The sequence below is a fragment of the Chelonoidis abingdonii genome, chromosome 2, assembly GCF_003597395.2.
Source record: "Chelonoidis abingdonii isolate Lonesome George chromosome 2, CheloAbing_2.0, whole genome shotgun sequence".
In the NCBI taxonomy this organism is placed as follows: Eukaryota; Metazoa; Chordata; order Testudines; family Testudinidae; genus Chelonoidis; species Chelonoidis abingdonii.
Window position 1 is genome coordinate 123084498 of NC_133770.1, and position 21904 is coordinate 123106401.

The 21904-nt window shown below is 45.4% G+C and overlaps 1 protein-coding gene across 2 annotated transcripts in view; it reads left to right on the forward strand.

The window, feature by feature from the left end:
- The window catches only part of LOC116821627 (dynein axonemal heavy chain 5-like), a 295723-nt gene that overhangs the window by 183888 nt on the left and 89931 nt on the right, over positions 1-21904 (forward strand). For both annotated transcript variants that reach the window (XM_075062654.1, XM_075062655.1), the window contains 3 exons: positions 7049-7267; positions 9034-9210; positions 21500-21694. In XM_075062654.1, the coding sequence (XP_074918755.1) occupies positions 7049-7267; positions 9034-9210; positions 21500-21694 (591 nt within the window). The remainder of the gene's footprint in view (positions 1-7048; positions 7268-9033; positions 9211-21499; positions 21695-21904) is intronic.

The window sequence follows — 21904 nt, forward strand, 5'->3', positions numbered from 1 at the left end:
GTCAGAGGTCAGATTCCAGAGCTAAAAGTAAGGAATTGCAGCCAAGAGTCAGGACTGGTTTCCCTGGAGTGAGATAAGACTGGGTCCAAGGCAGGAACAGGAGTGGGAACAAGCAGGCACAAGAACTATCATAGCCATGGGCTAATGCTTTGAGCAGCTGCTGAACTGCAGTACTGAAGAGCCAGTTTGCTGACTCTTCCAACCAGTCAGGTGAGGTAGCCAATCAGGCAGCCCACTTCAGGCCAGCTGCACTGATTAGTTTGACTGGAGATTGATTCAGCTGCAGTTCCTACTTCCAAAATGGCTCTGCTGCTGTAATGGAGCGGGAAGCGGGGCGGATTTGACCTGGGAATGTTGCAGGGGAGTTACATTGGGGATGGGGGACTTCCCTTGAAGGAAGCTACCTGAGCTGTAACCTGAGCCAGGAGGGGAGTTGGGAGAAGTGATACCTTCTGGCCAGGAGGTTGAACAAAGGAGAGGAGGAGCTCGGGGAAGGGGGAAAAGAGCTGCTGGAGGAGGTTTTGTCTTGAGTCTTGGGCTGGGTGATGCAACGCAGGGAACTCCAAGCTGGGGTCTAAGCTCCCTAAACCCCCCAAAAGGACTTGATTGAGGGGTTCTGGTTGTACCTATATACTCCACTTGGGGCTGTGTTCCTGTCATCTAATAAACCTTCTGTTTTACTGGCTGGCTGAGAGTCATGGTGAATCTCAGGAAGAGGGGGGGTGCAGGGCCCTGACTCCCTCACACTCCATGACAGTTGCATGCCCTGATACCTAAGCTCCCTGTTCCAGTTGATTTATTTAGTTCTTTTCTCCCAAAGACCTGCCTCTTTGTGTTGGATTAGCTTTCAGCTCCAAATACCCCATTCAGCGGCGAGGCGGAAGCTCTCTCTCAAGTCTTCTCTCTCTGTCTCACACACCTCACCCTTTAGGTGTCGTGGTGTGTATTTTTCCTTGCTTTTTTCCACTATAAAATAATTGCCATCACCAGCCTGGTCTCTATGATCTGCTGTATGTCATCAGATTCAGTGGCAATATCTACTGAAGTTCTTGTTGACATTGCTGTTCCCCTGAGGTTGAATTCATGGAACAGTGTACTCTTCCTTTGTTGACGTAAATCAGATTTGCTCCTCTAATTCTCTGTTGACAGAGTCTTGTCTTTTAGGGCCCACCAGACTTCATGCTGTATGTTTCTCATTCTTGACCAGGGTCAGCTCTAGACCATATGGTGCTCCAGGTGAGGAGCGTCTTCAGTGATCCCCTCCATTTATTAAACTTTTGAATACCTTATTTTTTATTGCATTGGTAGTCCATCTCATGATTTTGATGCATGATTTGCATGCATGATTTATGCCTGTCAGATAAGATGATAAATTTAAATGTTAGGATCTGTAAATCTGTATTTATTTGTGCCATATGTAAGCAAATAAAAATGGTTTCCTCTAAGCTTATAGAAACCTTTTAATCTTAAGAATAACTGAAATGTACTAACGTCAACGAAGTGAACTGGGCACTAACCTTTGGTGGACTAGTATTAAATAGTGTTGCAGTAGGTGACAGCCTTAGAATGTTAACTCTAGTCCTTTAGTTCAAAAGCTTGCTTTTCTCACCTTTGCCCTTGCAAACTCAGAGTGTTACAAAGCTCCAAAGACTGACCAATGGCATTTTGAAGTGGTAAAATAGCTATCATTGATCGAAGATACATTTTAATGAGCCTGAGCTTCAAAAAGCTGCGCTTACCACTTGCGACTGTGACTGGCAGCGTGAACAGAATCCTCAAAGCTTTCCACAGATTCGGAAAAGTGTCTGTCAGCTCTGCATTATGAGTGAATTGGAGAAGACAGTGCTTCCTGTGTTGCAGAATGTGACAGAAGTTGTCCAATTTGACATAGAGGTCTTTATCATTGACGTCTGAACATTCCCCGTGTCCAGTGAAGGTCTGTACAATTGTCCAAGAGTGTTTTCCTGTCCGCCGGCAGCTTACTAAGGTCATACAAACCTCTTCTCTCCTCTGCCCCATTTCTTTTTGTGCTGCTTCATTTGTCCAAACCTTCCTTCGAAGGACACTCAAACCATGTCAAAAAGTGAGCAAAAAAACTCCCTCTAGAATTTTTCTTCCGAGCTTCCCATCACTTCATCTCTGCCTTTGTAACCAAACTGTCTCTTCTTGCGATGAATACGAGTTTCCTTGAAGACAGGCTCAACTCCTAAATTTTCTGCCATTTCTTTGGCAGCAGTGATAGCATCTTCAAATCTGTTGTCTCTGTAGGCCACAAAGAAATCAAGGCAGCTTCTCATCAAAGTAGTAGTGGTCATGATGTCCATCGACTGAGTTTGTAATGCCTTGCTTACAACTTTTACTTGGAACAGGATATCGGGTCAAACCACAACTGAGACCAGAAGTTTGAAGTCAGTGATCTGGTTTGCCAGGCTTTGCACCTCGTGTCAGACTCTGGCCTCGGCTTTACTTGACTGTGCCAGTTCCATCAGTATGTCGTAAACCTCAGTCACTTAGTACCTCACTGGCCTTACTTGGTCAATGCAGCTGTCCCAGCGAGTATCACTTAGTGGCTTCGCAGTCAGATTTGTAACATGGCGGTGAGGATCTTGCAGCTGATAATTGATGCTGAAAAGAGGATGCATATCCTTTGTAGTACTCCGAAGAGAGATACTGATTGTAAAGAAAATGATGCTGCATCTGACACAACCAGGTTGCAGGAATGGTCGCCACAAGCACAAAGAAAGCTCTTGGATTCAGCGCAAGGATCCTTGCCTGGACACCATTGTTTCTTCCTGTCATGTTTGCACCTGTCTGTTACAGCTATCCCCCTAGTCCATTTTGTTTCTTACAGCTGTCCCCATACTCCATTTTGTTTTTGTTCTCCTGTGGCCTCCCCTCCCTGGCTGTTAAGTTGTTTAGCAGGGCCACTGCCCTTCTCAAAGGGAGGGCCCCTTAAAGTTGTTTACCAAGAGCCATTGCCCTTCTCAAAGGGATGGCCACTTGTGCTAAGTGGGACCACTGCCCTGTTCAAAGGGTTAGTCCTGTTATCACCTTGTTAAACCTGGGCTCGGTGTAGGGTGGACAATGTCCAGTTGCAAGGCCTATTGTGTTTTTAAGGTCCTGGGCATGAGTCATAGGCCTCATGTGCTTCTGAGTCACCTATTGCACAGGACTCTGCCCAGACATGTCTCTGTGCTCACCTGCCTTTTTTTTTTTTTTTTCTCTCTCCCCTGCCTCTGAGCCAATCAAAAGTACTGGTGGGAAACTGCCTAAGTTTGCCCTTAAAACCAGACATTTTCTGATCAGACCTCAGAAAGGTTCCTGCATTGCTGCCTGGTCTGATCAGCCAGGGGTTCTGGGGGGTCCTTTCTCCGCTCTCGTTTTATTTTTGAGCGTACTCCCGTTTTTTGAAACCCCCCCCCACGAAGAACGAATTGCTGCCTGAGAGATCTCCTGATTATTGAGACTGTACCCAGCCTTCTGATGATTTTGCTGCTTTTACCTCTGCTGCTTCCTTTGGGGCTGGTAAGAATCCCTCTGTGAAATTCTGTGAAATTCTCTATACTTTTATTTTATTATCTTAGCTGCTCTCTCTCTTTCCCCAGCACCCAGACTTAACCAGCACCCAGCATAGCTGTGGTTAAGTTAGGTTTAGAGAATTGTTTGTATTGTGTTCTGTAAGTTAGGTTTAAGAAATTGTTGCATTGTGTTCTGTTACTTGCTAATTTGTGTAGTCTTGGTTAAGTTAGGTCATAGATAAGATTTTGCTGTGTTCTGTATAGTTGTGGTTAAGTCTGTCTTCCTGCTGCCCCCACCGAGCTCTCCAGTCACCCCATACCCCTCAGTCTCTCTGCTGTTTAAACCTGCAGCCTGCCTGCCCTCTTTGTCTCCTGAAGTTTGAATCTCCCTCTGCTCTCTGCTCACCTGCTCCTCTTCCCCCATCCCCCAACCTCATTCCTCTACCCCTGCCTTTCTCTCTCTCTCTCTCCTTTTTAATCCCTTCCACCCCGCTCCTATTGCCCCCAAACCTCAATTGTATTACTGAAGTCTAGCATAAAACCCCATTGGTTACCCTTTTTCTCTCTAACACACCTCACATTTTACATTTACACTACTGTGACACATTTTACCCATAACTGTTAGTTGGCTATATGCTGCTTTGACACACCTTTTACATAAAAATTGTTAGCTACCTGTTACATTTATACTTCAGTGTTAATTGGTTACCCACTGTATTGTACCCCACTGTATTGTACCCCACTATTGAAACCCCCTATACTATTTGCTAAAAGAAACCCCTCCCCAATTGTCTACCTTAACAAACCCCATACCCCTCACTATTGAATTTTACCTGTTTTTGCATTTTCTTAATAAAGTTTATTTTGCACCCCACCTGTGTGGTAATTGCTCCCCAAGATCCCATATACCTGCTGGCAGGGACAGCACCATTGTCATAGCCTTGGACACAGCAGTCCTGAAGCTTTATTTTATTCTCATTCAGACTATTTATGAACAGTTCTGTTAGGCCTTTTCCAATAGAGTTGTCCACAGACCAGAAACAGGTAAAATGTTCCTTTACTTAAGTATAGCCATCCTCGTCATCAACAAATCTTACTGTAAATGACATCTTTTCACTGTGAATAATGTAGGGAGTGTGGAATCTATTATTACGACATAGTACCTGGCTTTGCCGAGCTGGATCAATATATTATCAAGCACCTTCCTTTCCATAAGGTCCGTCAATTTGTTTTCAATAGTTTTGCTGCAGTAATGGTCCACAGCTTCTTTACGAACTACTCAGTGTAGGTGCTCATGAATGACATTGTGGTATTTCCCAAGGAGCTCTACCAAACCAAGGAAATTACTGTTATGTTCAGTGAACAACGTATCCAACGAGCTGTGGAAAGCCAAATTATTCTTTGCAAGCATGGGCGGCGGGTATCGTAGGCAAGGGGAGGCTGTGCCTCCTCAAACAGCCTATCGTTGCTCTGCCCCCAGGCCAGCATGCCTCCTGAAGGGACTTGGGATGACCGGGGCAGCTGGTGCTGGGCCACGTTGCCTGCCCGGTGCTCTGGGACTGGGTGCCTGAACACTGGGACTGGAGGCCACCCAGGGCTGGGGGCATGGCAATTGCGCTGCCTGGCTACCTGAGCTCCAGGGCAGAATTAGTGACTGTGCTGCCCAGCCACCTGACCCCCAGGGCTGGGGGCGTGGTGACAATGCTGCCCAGATGCCCAGAGTCCTGGAGCTGGGGGCACTGTAGCTGCACTGCCTGGCCACCCACAGCAGCGGGGGTGGGGGAGGGTGGTGGTGCTGTGGCTGCGCTGCCCAGGCACTGTGGGAGTCGAGGCTGTGGTGCAACGGGGCTGGGCCCTCTCCCTCCGGCTGTCTGGCACTGGGGTCAGGGGGCCACGGTGGGAATGCTTTTGGTTCCTGTGGCAGAGAGAGGACAGAAGGGGAGGGAAGGGGCCTCAGGCACAAGAGGAGGAGCCAAGTGTTAGCCTCCCCTGTTTGCAAGGAAGAGGGTAATTGAGATCAGACACTTGAGCATGTTCCTCCAATGCTGGATTTCTACAGTAATAATGCGCTGGTTTTCTGTCTCTGTGCATTTATTTAGCTTAAGCCTAGACTCGGTCTCTATCCATTTGGAGTAGGCATAAAATGGCCAGGTGACTTTTCATGTTGCTTCAGAGCATCAGCTAAGTTATACCAGTAATTGTACCCGGAAACCACAAGCAATAATTTGGCATTCTTGTCAAATATTTTGCAACAAAAACAGAACACTAGATTTTGAGTAAATTAGCCAGCACCCCGAGCCCAGCACCCCCAAGTCTGGCACCCCAAGCAGTTGCCTGGGTCACTTGCCACTAAATCCAGCCCTGCTCTTGGGATTCTCAAGACATGCACTTGGCTTTTATTTTTCACAAGGATTTCACTGACTAAAGCAAGGACAATTCACTGGATTTCAGCATATTATAATCAGAATTAAGGATATATTCTTAGCAGAGCCCTGTGTTACAAACCAGTGCTTGTTTAGACTGTTTACAGTGTCATCCTAATCGTGTCAATGTTCTGTTTGTTTATTGGCTTGGGCAAGGTGGGAGATATTTGCCTAAGTGAAATCTTTTATGAGTTATATATGGGTAATAAAGCTTTTGACAGAAAATACATGACCACTTCAGAAATCTTGTAACAAAAGGAGTATAAAGTTAAGTTACATGCAGATTATACCAGATTCTCATTAAATTCCAAAATAACCAGTTCAGCAGGAAACAATCTTTTATTATAAATGTGATTACTAAACAAGGTTTCGTTTAGTTGCTCCCTGATTTTTTACAATTATGTATATATTGGAATAAACTTTTCATAATTCCTTGAATAAACATCAGTTTTGTCTGGTAGGAACGCACCAGTCATGAGCCCAGATTTCAATGATTAAATATTAGTAATTAAGCATTAAACAATTAGGTGAAGCATGTTGGTTGAATTTTAGCTCCCGGAAGAGCAAAAATGCATGCTTAGTGCAACTGGTACATTGTGCTTCCTTTTACTTTATCACAGAAGTAATTGGGAGGAAAACCAGTAGTTTGCTTAATTAGCTGTTCGTAATTCAAAAGTCACAGTTCTCATTTGTTCTTGCCCTCAGAAGAAATTACAAAAGTTTGAGACTTGGGTATAATATTGAACAGATTGCCTAAAGTCCCTAGCGTACAGCTGTTTCATGATGGCTTTCGAGTGTATTGCTGATTTTGAACTGTTGAAAATGAAGATGCGTTGTATGATTAACTGATCAGCCTGAAGTTACTAACTAATCAAAGCAGTTTAATATTGCACCAAAACACTTAATGTTGTGATTTCTTGCCAGCAGTAACTAAAACTGAAAAAAGAAACTATATTCAAATTTTGTGGTTTCAAACAAAGCATTGTATTAAAATAATACCCCGCTACTGTACAGTAATACCACACTATAGTAGTATGGAATGAATGCTATGAGTTAGAACTGTCAGATAATTGGGATTTAATATTTTTCACTCTAAATTATTTGTAGGCAAATCTAGCATTGCAGGAAGCAAGGCTAGCAGTTGCCCAAACGGAATTAAATAATGCACAGAACCAGCTTGATGAGAAACAGAGGGAACTGGACCAAGTACAAGCCATGTATAATGCTGCCATGCAAGAGAAACAAACTTTACTGGATGATGCTGAGGCATGCAGACGGAAGATGAATAATGCCACAGCCCTAATTGAAGGATTAGGTGGAGAAAAGGTATTGATGCAGCTGAACAGAGATCCGGCAAAAATTAATTGCTTTGAGCACAACCCATAGCAACAATCAATAGTGCTAAATAAATTCACAGACAAAAAGTGACATCTAAATATTGTAGTGTGAATGTATTGTGTTTTGCTTATATATATGTAAAATTCTTGGTGGATCTGTGTGTATATAACAAAGTTATAATAGCCTGTTGAGTTAGTATGGCTCTTTTGTATGCACATTGAGATCATGATTCTGCAATTCATGTTAGGCTAAAGGTTTGGTTCAAGCACTGGGTGCAATACTGGCAAAACTCCCTTTAACTTCAATAGGATCATGAAATAGGTCTTTAATTAAACATTTGAATGAAATATTATGAAAAGAATTATTCTTTTTCATATGTACCCAAGAATAGTAGTTCAAAGTGTTGACTATTACCCTGGAAAAAATTTTCAGTTGCAGGTCTGTGAGTTGACAAACATGTTAACCAATAAGGTATAATTTTGACTTGTCAGTATCCCATGGGCAGGACAGCATTGGGTCACAGACACTGTTTATAATTTTCACCCAGTAGAAAAGTAAGGCCTGGCAGCATTTCACATCTTTAAAAGACTTTGTTTTCAGTTCAGAATGCATAGCTGAAGATAGACTATGAGGAACATTGCCCTTACAAAATTGTGTGCACTTCCAATAAATACTGAGTGTATATTTTGAACCCAAAAACACATTAGGGTTGGAAATTTTGTTCATGTCATGGAGTGACCATTGCCCCATGTGCTTTGAGCTTGAAATCCCCTTTTCTTGTCAGGGTAAGGGAACTGCTTTGTTGGCCCGGCTTTAGGGGCTAATGGAAACTGAACCTTTCCAGAGGACTCTGAAGGAGGATAATGTTCATCTCTGTTGATCATTTGGTAGTGCCTTATAATAATTGATTGGGTGAAATCCTGGCCTCGGTGAAGTCAATGAGAGTTTTGCCATTGATTCTAGTGGGCCCAGGATTTCACCATGTGTCTTTCAGTCTGATGTGTTGGCTCCTTGGTGCCTTCTACCTTGGGTTCTTCACAAGTCACCTGTTTATGGAGGACTTGTGACTGCTGAAGCAGAAACAGGACAGCTGGACCAGTGGTGGTGCAAGACTTGATCTAATTGATTCCATCATCAAGTATATGCTGTGCAGGAACTATAAAGACATTTTTTGCCTCCACCATTGCATCCACAAAGTCTCAAAGTTTGAGGAGAAAAAGCTGTCATTGTTTTTTTATTGTGTTTTAAATATATATGAAAAGTGTTGAAAACTTTGGCTACATATTTTAAGCCAATACATAAACTGAAAGAGCAAATCTGAACATGTGTCTGCAATTCAGTATGGTGAGTTTTCATGGGTCTTGAGCTGTAAGATCTTTCAGGACCTGTGAGTCTGCTATACTTTCAGAGACCAACAGCACGATAAGGGGATACACAGAGCCTGGTCCTGCAGTCTTCATTGGACAAAACTGTCACTGCCTTTAATGAGAGTTTTGTTTACTAAAGATTGTAAGACCAGGGCAATAGTGCATACAAAACAAATGAGAATAGAAATTCATAACCTTAAGGGAATAATTAAAAAAATATTTAGGAAACTTCTTATGCTTTCAGAATAGAATGTTTTAAGCCCAAAACACTCTTGATTCAATTAGCAGTAAAAATATACTTGGAATTAAAAATAGATGCTTTGACTTGAACTTCAGTTGAATTTTGTGCCTATTTAACAAAGTTCTTTACAACATTTTAAAATTTAGATTCGTTGGACAGAAAGCAGCAAAAATTTTCAAAATCAAATTATTCGATTAGTGGGAAATGTTCTTCTAGCCACTGGATTTCTCTCTTACTCTGGGCCATTTAATCAGGGGTATAGGAACCTGCTGCTCCGGCTGTGGAAGACAGAAATGGACCAAAACAGAATTCCATATAGTGACGTAAGTATTCCTGCGTTCTAGAAAAAGATACATTATTGTGCCCCACAGAGAAATACTGTTAAGAACATTTAATCTTTAACAGAGAAATAATTTGAAAAGATTTACAGTCTGTCAAGTTCCATCTCCTTCTTTTTAAAAAATAAAAATAAAAAAATTGGCAAATATGCTAATATAAAAAAATCTCATTCAAAAATCCTCTCTTTTTACTTCAGTACATCCTAAATCCTGCACATACTGAATCACATGGTGGAGTTAGCAAATTCAACCAGGCTACTGTAATCTGAGAATTCCTTATGTTAATATTTCTGTAAATCACTTTAGCTATATACGGTATTTAGTGACCAGTAAGATAATATAAAAAAGAGCCTGCTCCTGCTCCCATTGAAGTCAGTGCCGGCAATTTTAGGCACCAGATTTCTGTCAGCATGTATAGGGTGACTGTGTCCTTAAAAACCAAAATATCCTTGTTTTCAAGGTGTGTCCACGTGAATGTCACTAAAAGTAATGAGAACATGTGTGCTTCAAGGACTTCCTCCTAAAAGGATTATCACACTCTTGCCAGAACTTTCCAGGGACTCCCCCACCCCTCTGTACTTGTCCTTTAACCTGCATTCCTCCTGTAGGAGAGGGACGAGGTTTGTTTGGCTGAGGAGAGCAGAGGTTCCCTTCTCTCATTCTCCCAAGCACCTCTTCCTGTTACCACCAAGACCATCCCCTTTCTGTTGTTACCCACTATCCCTCCCACCAACATTAAACATCTGGTCAACCTAGAATCATTTATTTTATTGTTATGATTCTGAAGTATAAAGCCATGAATATCAAGGATGGATTCGGATGAAAGCTCCTTTTATTTGTTTCATATTTCTGCCAGATTGTGTAATGAATACTTTAACCCACTGTTCTTACAGATTAAGTTGTCAAAGCAATTGACTCCTCACTCGCACAATAAGGTTTACTAGGATTTAGAGTTACTTAAGTATAACATTAAGATAATCGAGATTTGCTAGAAAATGCTTCTAAAATGAAACTAAACAGCTTTTCCGTTTCTCAGACTTCATGCTTCATTTTTAATCTCAGTGTAGTTTGTTTGATTTTAAGTTTTAAAGTGACATGAAAATGTTCTTAAAACCAACTATAGTACAGAACGCTGTAGCTTTAGAATAGGGAAATGTTATTTCTACACTCACATACATTAGAAATTAGAAAGTAAGTGCAGCCATGTCCTAATCCTGTCTCTCAGCCTTGTCTACACATAGTTGCACCATTTTAACTAACCGTGTGAAGTTAAGCTGATTTACTTAAACCAGTGGTTTTCAAATGGTGGGTTGTGACCCAGTACTGGGTCCTGGAATGTCAGGCACTGGGTCACAGCGGCTCTGGTTAGCACCGTCAACTGGGCCATTAAAAGTCCTATGGGTGGTGCTGCCCAGCTAAGGCAGGCTGGTTCCTACCTGTTCTGACACCACGCTGCACCCTGGAAGTGGCCAGCAGCAGGTCTGGCTCCTAGGCAGGGGGAACACAGGACTCTGCGTGCTGCCCCTACCATGTGTGTGTGGGGGGGTGCCTTCGGGTGAGAGCCACGCAGAACTGCTTGCACGCCTCCACCTTGGAGATGGACCTGCTGCTGGCTGCTGCCAGGACACAATGGGACACCTGCACCCCAAGCCTGTGCCTCAATCCCCTGCCCCAGCTCTGAGCCCCTACTTCAAACCCAGAGCCCCCTCCTGCACCCCACACTCCTCATCCCTGGCCCCAGCCCAGAGCCCTGACCCCCTCCTGCACCCCAACCCCCTGCCCCAGCCTAGAGCCCCCTCCCACACACTGAACCCCTCATTCCCGGCCCAACCCCACAGTTCTCACCCCTGCACACCAACCCTCTGGCCCAGCCCTGAGCCCCTCCCACACCTCAAACCCCTCATCCCCAGCTCAGTTGAGTCACGGGCATCAACAATTTTCTTCAACTGGTTCTCCAGAAAAAGACTGAAAACCACTGACTTAAACCAATGCAATTTCCTGTGCATGGACACACACCAGTTTGTCTTGTCTCTGTTTACAGGATTAAACTGACATAGATTATCTACACACAAGGTTGCACTGGTTGAACATCACACCTTTTGCTAAATCGGTGCAACTGTGTGTTTAGACAAGCCCCTTTCCTGCAGATACAGGGGGAACAGAGCCACTGTGGCTCCAGAGTTTAGGGCAGGCTGAGCAGCAGGAATCCGTGAGTTCATACAGGGGTCTGCACCCCAAAGAACTCAGCTCCTGAAACTCTTGGTGTGGCCATTTGTAGTGGGTCTTGTGGATGTGTAGATCAGGCAAGGGCTGACAGATCAGCTGTTATGTGGATCTTCTCCCCTGCTACCTGCATGTGGACACACTAGACCTGTGGTACCTGCTCCAGTCTTTAGGTTGTGCTAATAGCCTGGGAGCAGCTTCGCTCCTATTCCATGGCCTGGAAGAAAGATTATTCCCCACCCCCGTTGCATCCTGCTCAGACTCTAGCCATGCCTATCCCAGAGAGGACTTTCTCCAAATACTCATTGTCGAAAGGTTCTTGTAGCCATATTTGCCTTTAGAACATTCCCCAAGCTTCTTACTCTCCAGGAGTGGGAACCTTGGAGTACAGTGTCCTTAGAGAAGGAGAAATTAGTGACCTGTAATTCTGTTTCTCTAGAGTTATTCTGACTACATTTTTACTCAGCCACCTCCCATCGGAATTTGGGGAATTATCTTTCTTAAATTGTTTCTATACTGATCACTTATTTTGTTTTTTCACATTAGACAGGCTGGACATAAACTGTCACAATTAGTATGAGGTTTCAAGACATACTTGACTATTCTGCTTAGCTAGCTGTCCTTCAAAGACAAACAAAAATGTCAATGAGTGTGTGTGCAATAGTCTTAAAATAATTTTTCAGTGAATTAAGTGCTCATGATAGGCAGCAGATGGAGAGCCCTGGACATTCCCAACCAGAAAGAATACTGCTTTATAGTTAAAGCACAGGGCTCAGCATCAGAAGATATCACTTCTCTGCCTTGCTCTGCCACAGACTAACTGTGTGAGGATTCCCAAGTCACTTAGGCACCCATTTTCAAATTGGGATGTGTAAACTTATACAACTGACCCCATAGTTAGGCATCTAAATAAGTGGTCTGAGTTTCAAATTGCTGAGCACTCCAAACTTCCTACTGAAGTCTAAGAGCTGCAGATGCTTGTAACTTCTAAATGTCAGGTCATCTAAAAGTCTAAATATGGATTTAGGTGTGTAATTTTAGGTATCCACCTTTGCAAATCTAACTATTAACTAGGGCTGTTGATTAATCCCGGTTAAATCACGCGATTAACTCAAAACATTAACTGTGATTTAAAAAATTAATCGCAATTAATTGCACTGTCAATAGAATACCAATTGAAATTTATTAAATATTTTTGGATGTTTTTCTACATTTTCAAATATATTGATTTCTATTACAACACAAAATAAAAAGTGTACAGTGCTCACTTTGTATTATTTTTATTACAAATATTTGCACTGTAAAAAATGATAAAAGAAATAGTATTTTTCAATTCAGCTCATAAGTACTGTAGTGCAATCTTTTTATCGTGAAAGTAACTTACAAACGGAGATTTTTTTTGTTATATAATTGCACTCAAAAACAAAACAATATAAAACTTTAGAGCCTACAAGTCTATTCAGCCCTACTTCTTGTTCAGCCAATTGCTAAGACAAACAAGTTCGTTTACATTTGTGGGAAATACTGCTGAGTGCTTCTTATTTACAATGTCACCTGACAGTGAGAACAGGTGTTCACATGGCACTTTTGTAGTTGGCATTGCAAGGTATTTATGTGCCAGATATGTTAAACATTCATATGCCCCTTTATGCTTCAGCCACCATTCCAGAGAACATGCTGATGATGTTCATTAAAAAAATAATGCATTATTAAATTTATGACTGAACTCCTTGAGGGAGAATTGTACGTCTCCTGTTCTTTTTTACTCACATTCTGCCATATATTCATCTTATAGCAGTCTCAGATGATGACCAAGCACATGTTCGTTTTAAGAACACTTTCACAGCAGATATGACAAAACACAAAGAAGATACCAATGTGTGATTTCTAAGGATAGATACAGCCCTCGACTCAAGGTTTAAGAATCTGAAGTGCCTTCCAAAATCTGAGAGAGTCAAGGTGTAGAGAATGCTTTCAGATGTCTTAAAAGAGCAACACTCTGATGCGGAAACTACAGAACCCGAACCACCAAAAAAGAAAATCAACCTTTTGCTGGTGGCATTTGACTCAGATGATGAAAATGAACATTTGCCAGTCCGCTCTGCTTTGGATCATTATCGAGCAGAACCCATCATCAGCATGGATTCATGTCCTCTGGAATGGTGGTTGAAGCCTGAAGGGACATGAATCTTTAGTGCATCTGGCACGTAAATATCTTGCAATGCCAGCTAAAATAGTGCTATGCAAATGCCTGTTATCACTTTCAGGTGACATTGTAAACAAGATGTGGGCAGCATTATCTCCTGCAAATTGTACCAAGCTTGTTTGTCTGAGCGATTGGCTGAAGTAGGACTGAGTGGATTTGTAGGTTCTAAAATTTTACATTGTTCTTCTTTGAGTGCTTGCTCATATCAATTCCAGTTAGGTGTGCGTGTGCCGCGTGCACGTTCGTCGGAAGATTTTTACCCTAGCAACACTCGGCGGGTCGGATGGGTTGCCCCCTGGAGTGGCGCCGTCACAGCGCTGGTTATATACCCTTGCCGACCCAGCGGCCCTTCAGTTCCTTCTTGTCACCCGTGACGGTCGTTGGAACTGTGGAGCGCGGCTTTGCTGATCTCCACTTCCCCAGCTTACTCGTTGTTCTTTACTGTTAATTGTGTTTATAGTTCGAGTTTTTACAGTTGTAGTTAGTGTTAGTTGTTTGTATATATAGTTAGTGTATATAGTTGAAGAGGGGATCGGGGATTAGCCCCTTTCCTCCACCCCGGTGCCGGGCTCATGTCCAGGTCACCAGGATTCAAACCGTGCTCGACCTGCCAAAAACCGATGCCAATAGGGGATCCCCACGACTCCTGCCTCAAGTGCCTTGGGGAATCCCACCTTCCTGACAAGTGCCGCATCTGTAAGTCGTTTAAACTGAGGATGAAGAAAGAGCGGGACTTTCGACTGAAACAGCTCCTCATGGAGACGGCACTTAGTCCTACAACGTCGTTACCAAGTGCTCAACAGCCTGCATCTATGAGGAGTGCTCCTTCGGCTCCGAACTGCTCCGGTACCGCGAAGGGACCACGGGACTGACCCTCACCGACACCGACGTCTGCTCGGCACTGCTCCCTGTCCCCGTGGCCCAGGAAGCAACACAGTGCTCCGGCGGCTTCCGCACCACAGAAGGAGCGCCCGTTGACAACGGATCGCCTGGCACCATCATCTGCCATGGCACCACTGAGTGCAGTACCGCAGAGTCTGGTGCGTCGATTCCAGTCCCACAAGGGCCGTTGAGTCTGGTGCCCGAAAGCTCCCCGGCTCACGCCATGGTCAAGCTCCCTCTCCCATCCACGCCGGAGACCTTCTCCACGGCACGGGAGTTGATCGCGATGACGGAGACTGCGCTGCCTCAACCCCCGGCACCACCGGTGCGGGTCATCCAATCTATTGGCAAGCCTGGCTTGCTGAGGCTGCCCTCCGTGGGAGCCGCCGAGAGGCATCGTTCAAGATCTCGGTCCCACCGACGATCCCGGTCCCGCCGACGATCCCAGTCTGATGCCATTTGCAGTCCCGACACTGCTCTCCATCGTGGTACCAGTCGCACTCGCGGCACCACTTGGCCTCCTGTTTGCCTGCCAGGTATCACGGTACTGAACCAACTCCCGGCACTGTTCCCAGCACTGCGCATCTCACAGCTGTTCCAGGCAAAGGGACTCAAGATCCCGGTTGACCTCCCAGCGCTGCTACGGTCACAGGCCCGGTCTCGCTCGCGGTACCGTTATAGCTCCCGGTACCATTCTCCGGTACCGTTCCAGGAAAGAACAACCAGAACCAGGGCTCCCTTTCAAGGTCGGTCAGCACTGCCGTGGCCATCGAGACACACATTGGTGTCATCACAGGCTGGTAGTGCTTCCTATTCACAGGAACGTGACTCGGATGTCCCCAGCCATATATTTCCAGAGAGCCAGAGCCACGAGCAAGGACCCCATCACTGGTCCTTCTGGACACTGTGGGCATACCATCAAGCACAAGGTGCTCCTTCAGTGGTTCCATGATTGGCCCCATCAGAACACCGAGTGCCAGAGGCGACAGTAAGTCGCCTCCCCCCGCCATGGGCACGGATGAGGCTCCGATACCACCTGCAGATGCTCAGGTCCCACCTGACGCAAATGATACTCCTCAAGAACAGGAGCCCCCTGGTCCCTGGCCTCTCCTCTTCCTCCTCGCCAGATGAGGTGGTGGCGGGAACATCCTCCTCAGGCCCTCCGCCAATTGATCTAAGGGCCCATCAGGACCTCTTGAGATGAGTGGCTCAAAATATGAACTTATAGGTGGAGGAGGTCCCTGAGATAGAGGACCCTGAAGTGGACATCCTTTCGGCTGACGCACCTACTAGAGTGGCTCTCCCGTTTATCCGCACCATACAAGCAAATGTGGACACCATTTGGCAATCCCCAGCCTTGATTCCCCCCACAGCCAGGGGAGTAGAGAGAAAATACACGGTCCCCTCAAAGGGGTATGAATTATCTCTACACTTACCCACCTCCTTGCTCTCTAGTAGTGCAATTGGTGAACGAAAGGGAGTGCCATGGCCAGCAAGCCCCTGCCCCTAAGTTGAAGGAGGCTAGGCGCATGGACCTCCTAGGCCGCAAAATATACTCAGCCGGGGGCCTTCAACTTAGGGGGGCAAACTAACAAGCCCTCCTAAGCAGGTATAACTTTAACACGTGGACGTCCTTGGGAGAGTTTATGGAGCTTCTTCCCCAGGAGTCCCGTCAAGAATTTACGGCCCTACTTGAGGAGGGTAAAAAGGTGGCAAGAACCTCCCTCCAAGCCTCTCTGGATGCAGCTGACTCTGCAGCCAGAACTCTGGTGTCAGGAGTGACGATGAGGCATATCTCCTGGCTCCGGGTCTCAGGCCCTCCTCCTGAATTATAACAAACTATTCAGGACTTGCCCTTTGAAGGCCAGGGCCTTTTCTCAGACAAGACTGACCCCAGATTGCAAAGTCTGAAGGACAATCGCGTCATAATGCGCTCGCTGGGAGTGCACATGCCAGTGACCCAACGCAGGACCTTCCAGCCCCAGCCACACCGCCCTTATGCCCCGCCTAGGCCGCGTCAGGACTTGAGCAGAAGGCGTGGTAGAGGGAATCGTTGGAGGCAGTCTGGCCCCCAAAGGGTTCAAAATCAGGCCTCCCCTAAACCACCAGTGGGGCCCAAGCAGAACTTTTGATGGGACGCCCGAGGACGGCCCATCAGTTACTTTCCCGGATCCTTTTCCTCCATTTGTCAACCGCCTCTTCCATTTCCTCTCTGCCTGGTCCTAGTCAACTTCCGATCACTGGGTCCTGCGCACAGTGGAATTGGGATACCACCTCCAGTTTATTTCAGCCCCACCTTCCCACCCTCCCTCCCCGTCCCTCTTCAGGGACTCCTCTCATGAGCAATTCCTCTTACAAGAGGTCCAGTCGCTCCTAGCCATGGGAGCCATAGAGGAGGTGCCAAAGGACATGAGAGGCAAGGGGTTTTATTCCCGCTACTTCCTAATCCCCAAGGCAAAGGGAGGTCTACGACTGACCCTAGACCTGTGAGAACTCAACAAATTCATGATAAAGTTGAAGTTCCGCATGGTAACCTTGGGGACCATTATCTTGTCCCTGGATCCGGGAGACTGGTATGCTGCCCTCAATATGAAGGACGCATATTTCCACATCGCAATTTACCCACCACACAGATGGTACCTCCATTTTGTGGTCAACCATCAACACTTTCAGTTCACCGTACTTCCGTTCGGCCTTTCTACGGCCCCGTGAGTGTTCACGAAATGAATGGCCGTAGTCACTGCCTCCCTCCGGCGTCATCGAGTACACGTCTACCCGTATCTCCATGATTGGCTTATTTGAGGGACCTCCCAGTTACAAGTGTCACATCACCTGTGCATTGTCCAAGACCTCTTCAGGAGCCTAGGCCTACTGATCAACACAGAGAAGTCTACTCTGACACCCTCGCAGAGAATAGACTTCATCGGAGCGGTTCTGGACTCCAATCTGGCCAGAGCCGGTCTCCCACAGTTGCGTTTGCAAGCAATGGCTACAATTATTCGAGGTCTTCAAACCTTCCTGACAACGTCGGTGTGCAACTGTCTCAGTCTAGTAGGTCACATGGCCTCTTGCACCTTCGTGACCAAACACGCCAGGCTACGTCTCCATCCCTTTTAGCCTGGCTTGCTTCAATATACTGGCCACGCAGAGACAGCCTGGACTCAGTGCTCACTATTCCCCAGAAGGTTCTGGGCTCCCTAACCTGGTGGCTAGACCCCACTCTAGTCTGTTCAGGGATGCCATTGCACCTGCCTCAACCCTCGATGGCCCTAACCACGGACGCATCATCTCTGGGTTGGGGTGCTTACCTCAGGGACCTATGCACTCAAGGCCTCTGGTCAGCTCAAAAGTTAGCCTTACACATCAGTGTGCGGGAACTGAGGGCAGTGCGTCTAGCATGCCAGGTGTTTTGAGAACATCTCCAAGGCCGTTGTGTGTCAGTATTCATGGACAACACAATGGCCATGCTTAACATAAACAAGCAGGGCGGAGCATGCTCCTCCCTCCTTTGTCAAGAAGCCTTCCACCTCTGGGACTGTTGCATAGCCCACTGGATCGATTTGGTAGTGTCCTTTCTCCCAGGAGTCCAGAACACTCCGGCGGATCACCTCAGCAGATCCTTCCTGTCTCACGAGTGGTTGATTCGTCCGGATGTCATCCATTCTGTTTTCTGGAAGTGGGTGTTTCCCCACATAGACCTCTTTGCCTCCTGAGAGAAGAGGAAATGCCAGGTGTTCTGCTCCTTCCAGGGACGCTCTCCGGGCTCCCTATCAGTCGCTTTCCTCATCCCATGGAAGAAGCACCTAATCTACGCCTTTCCACCATTCCCGCTGGTCCACAGAGTCCTACTCAAGCTTCACAGGGACAGTGCCCGCCTGATCCTGATTGCTCCAGCGTGGCCGAGGCAGCACTGGTACACCATGTTGTTCGACCTCTCAGTGGCAGACCTGATCCTCCTGCCACTCTGGCTGGATCTCATAACACAGAAATTCGGCAGACTTCACCATCCAGACTTGCAGTCTCTTCACCTCCCAGCATGGTTGCTGCGTGGTTGAGCCAATCTTGAGTTGCGTTGCTCTGCCTCGATCCAACAGGTGCTCTTGGGCAGTAGGAAGCCTTCCACTAGGATGACATCTGGCCAAGTGGAAGCGTTTCTCCTGCTGGTGCGCTCAACGTAACTCAGTCCCCACGCAGGTGTCAGTTGCTACTGTCCTGGACTACCTCTGGTCCCTGAAAGAACAAGGCCTAGTGGTCTCTTCCATAAAGGTGCATCTGGCAGCCATCTCCGCCTTCCACCCAGGGGAAAATGGCCGATCAGTCTTTTCTCACCCCATAGTTTCAAGGTTCCTCAAGGGATTGGAACGTTTGTACCCACAAGTTAGACGCCCGACCCCTACCTGGGACCTCAACCTGGCGCTAGCCAAGCTTATGGGTGCTCCTTTTGAACCACTAGCCACCTGCTCGCTGCTGTACCTTTCCTGGAAGACAGCCTTTCTTGTCACTATTACTTCGGCAAGACGAGTATCTGAGCTTCGGGCCCTGACAGCGGACCCCCCCGTATATGGTGTTCCATAAGGACAAGATACAGCTGTGACCACACCCCTCCTTCCTCCCTAAGGTGGTGTCCTCCTTTCATGTCAATCAAGACATCTTCCTTCCAGTCTTTTTCCCGAAGCCGCATCCATTGCATCGGGAACAACAGCTGCACACACTAGACGTTCGCAGGGCTCTCGCCTTTTATATCGAGAGAACAAAACCCTTCTGAAGGTCGCCTCAGCTCTTTGTAGCTGTGGCAGACCGGATGAAAGACCTACCAGTCTCATCCCAACGAATTTCATCTTGGGTAACGTCCTGCATCCGTACATGCTATGATTTGGCTCACGTTCCAGCTAGTCACCTCACCGCCCATTGTATTCGGGCTCAAGCTTCATCTGCCGCCTTCCTGGCCCATGTTCCCATCCAGGAAATATGTCGGGCAGCTATCTGGTCATCGATTCACACATTTGCCTCACATTACGCATAGGTTCAACAGTCCAGAGATGATGCAGCCTTTGGTTCAGCAGTTCTACATTCTGCAACATCTCACTCCGACCTCACGCCTAGGTAAGGCTTGGAAATCACCTAATTGGAATCGATATGAGCAAGCACTTGAAGAAGAAAAGACGGTTACTCACCTTTGTAACTGTTGTTCTTCGAGATGTGTTGCTCATATCCATTCCAAACCCACCCTCCTTCCCCTCTGTCGGAGTAGCTGGCAAGAAGGAACTGAGGGGCTGTTGGGTCAGCAGGGGTATATATCCGGCGTCATAATGGCGCCACTCCAGGAGGCGACTCAGCCGACCCGCCGAGTGTTGCTGGGGTAAAAATCTTCCGACGAACGTGCACGTGGCGGGCACACACCTAATTGGAATGGATATGAGCAACATATCTTGAAGAACAAGTTACAAAGGTGAGTAACCGTCTTTTTTATTTTTGAATGCACTTATTTTTGTACATAATTCTACATTGTTAAGTTTAAATTTCATAATAAAGAGATTGCACTACTGTACCTGTATTAGGTGAATTGAAATATATTATTTCTTTTGTTTTTTACAGTGCAAATATTTATAATAACAAAAATATAAAGTGAGCGCTGTACTCTTTGTATTCTGTGTTGTAATTAAAATCAATATATTTGAAAATGTAGAAAACATCCAAAAATATTTAAGTAAATGTTATTCTATTATTAACAGTACAATTAATCGCGATTGATTTTTTTAATCGCTCAATTAATCATGATTACTTTTTTTAATTACTAGACATCCCTACTATTCACTTCTTTGTGCCTCACTTTTCCCAGCTTGAAGTGAAATTATTAAAGTTTTGACATGGTCAGACTGAAGGTGTCAAAGGAGTGCAAATAGAACTAGCCACTAGGTCTTGCAGCCACCAGTGTTGCCAACTCTTATGATTTTATCACAAGTCTTGCAATTTTTCGTGTTTTTCTTAAAGCTCCATCCTCTAGAGTCATCTGCTTTTGTAAGAATTTCAGCTCACATTTAAGAAAAGAAGATGGTTTCTAGCCCTAGTAGTTGCGGAGAAAGCTTGAAAATGTGAATGCTAAAAACCGCCAAAACAGAAGGCAAATAAAAGAACTCAGACTATATTATTTTTAAAATCTCTTGATTTTTGGAGGCCTGACTCATGATTTGAACTTTTGGGGTTGGCAATAGCAAGCCTAGCTCTGACCACATCTTAATTGGGGAGACTTAGGCCATCGAAGCCAAGCAGACTACTTACGGTACATAAAGTTAAGCATGTGAGTAAATCTTTGCAGAATCAGGCCTTAAAAGAGAATGAAAACTAGAGAAAGCCTTGACATTTTAACAGTAAGTTTCTAAGCCTTTTCTTTGAAAATGTAAAGTAATTGCTATGATTCGGAGTTTGTGGGATATTCACTTCCCCCCTTTCGGATCCATTGGAGGGCATGATATGAATTTACAGCTGGAATGGGCAGTGCTTTGCAGAATGAAGCTGAGGACAAGGCTGCCTGCAGCAGACGTGGCTATAAAGTGGCTGCTTGCAGCTGAGCTGGCAAAAAGGAGGGTAGCTCACTAACAATGAGTGAGCTTGTGGACTGAGAACAGAACTGGGAGCAAAGTGCTTCCATAGTTTTAATCCTGGCTCTGACCCTGACTTCCTCTGTGGGACCAGTCTGGTCACTTAGCTCTTTTGTCTTAGGGTGCATCTACTTTTCAAAATAAAAAACAAAAACATGGCAGTGAGTCTGAGTCCTGGTCAGTTCTTGCGGGGCTCATGCTATGGGGCTAAAAATAGCAGTGTAGGCATTCCCATTCAAGCTGGAGCCCAGGCTCTAAAACTCAGCAAGGTGAAGTATGTTTGCTTTTTCAGAAAATTTAGCTTCCAACTAAGCATTTTTAATAATAGCATGCTAACAGATTATAATTCAATATTTTATATTAGGATCTTAACCTCATCAGTATGCTTGTTGACAATGCTACAATTGGAGAATGGAGCCTCCAGGGTCTCCCAAATGATGACCTTTCAATTCAGAATGCCATCATTGTCACAAAGGCATCTCGATATCCTTTGCTGATTGACCCACAAGGTCAAGGAAAGATCTGGATTAAAAATAAGGAAAAGGATAACGAACTCCAGGTACATTCTCTGTTTAAAGCATTTTTCATCTTTGTGTCATGTTAGATCATTGCCAATAGTATAATAACAAGTACAAGTTAATTATACACTACCATATTTTGGCTATGTACTATGGTAATTGGAATCAAGTCTTCATTTTATATTTTGTCTGTGGTGAAAAGATGTAAAAAATGCTGTATAGATTACATATATATTATGCTTTTATGTAAA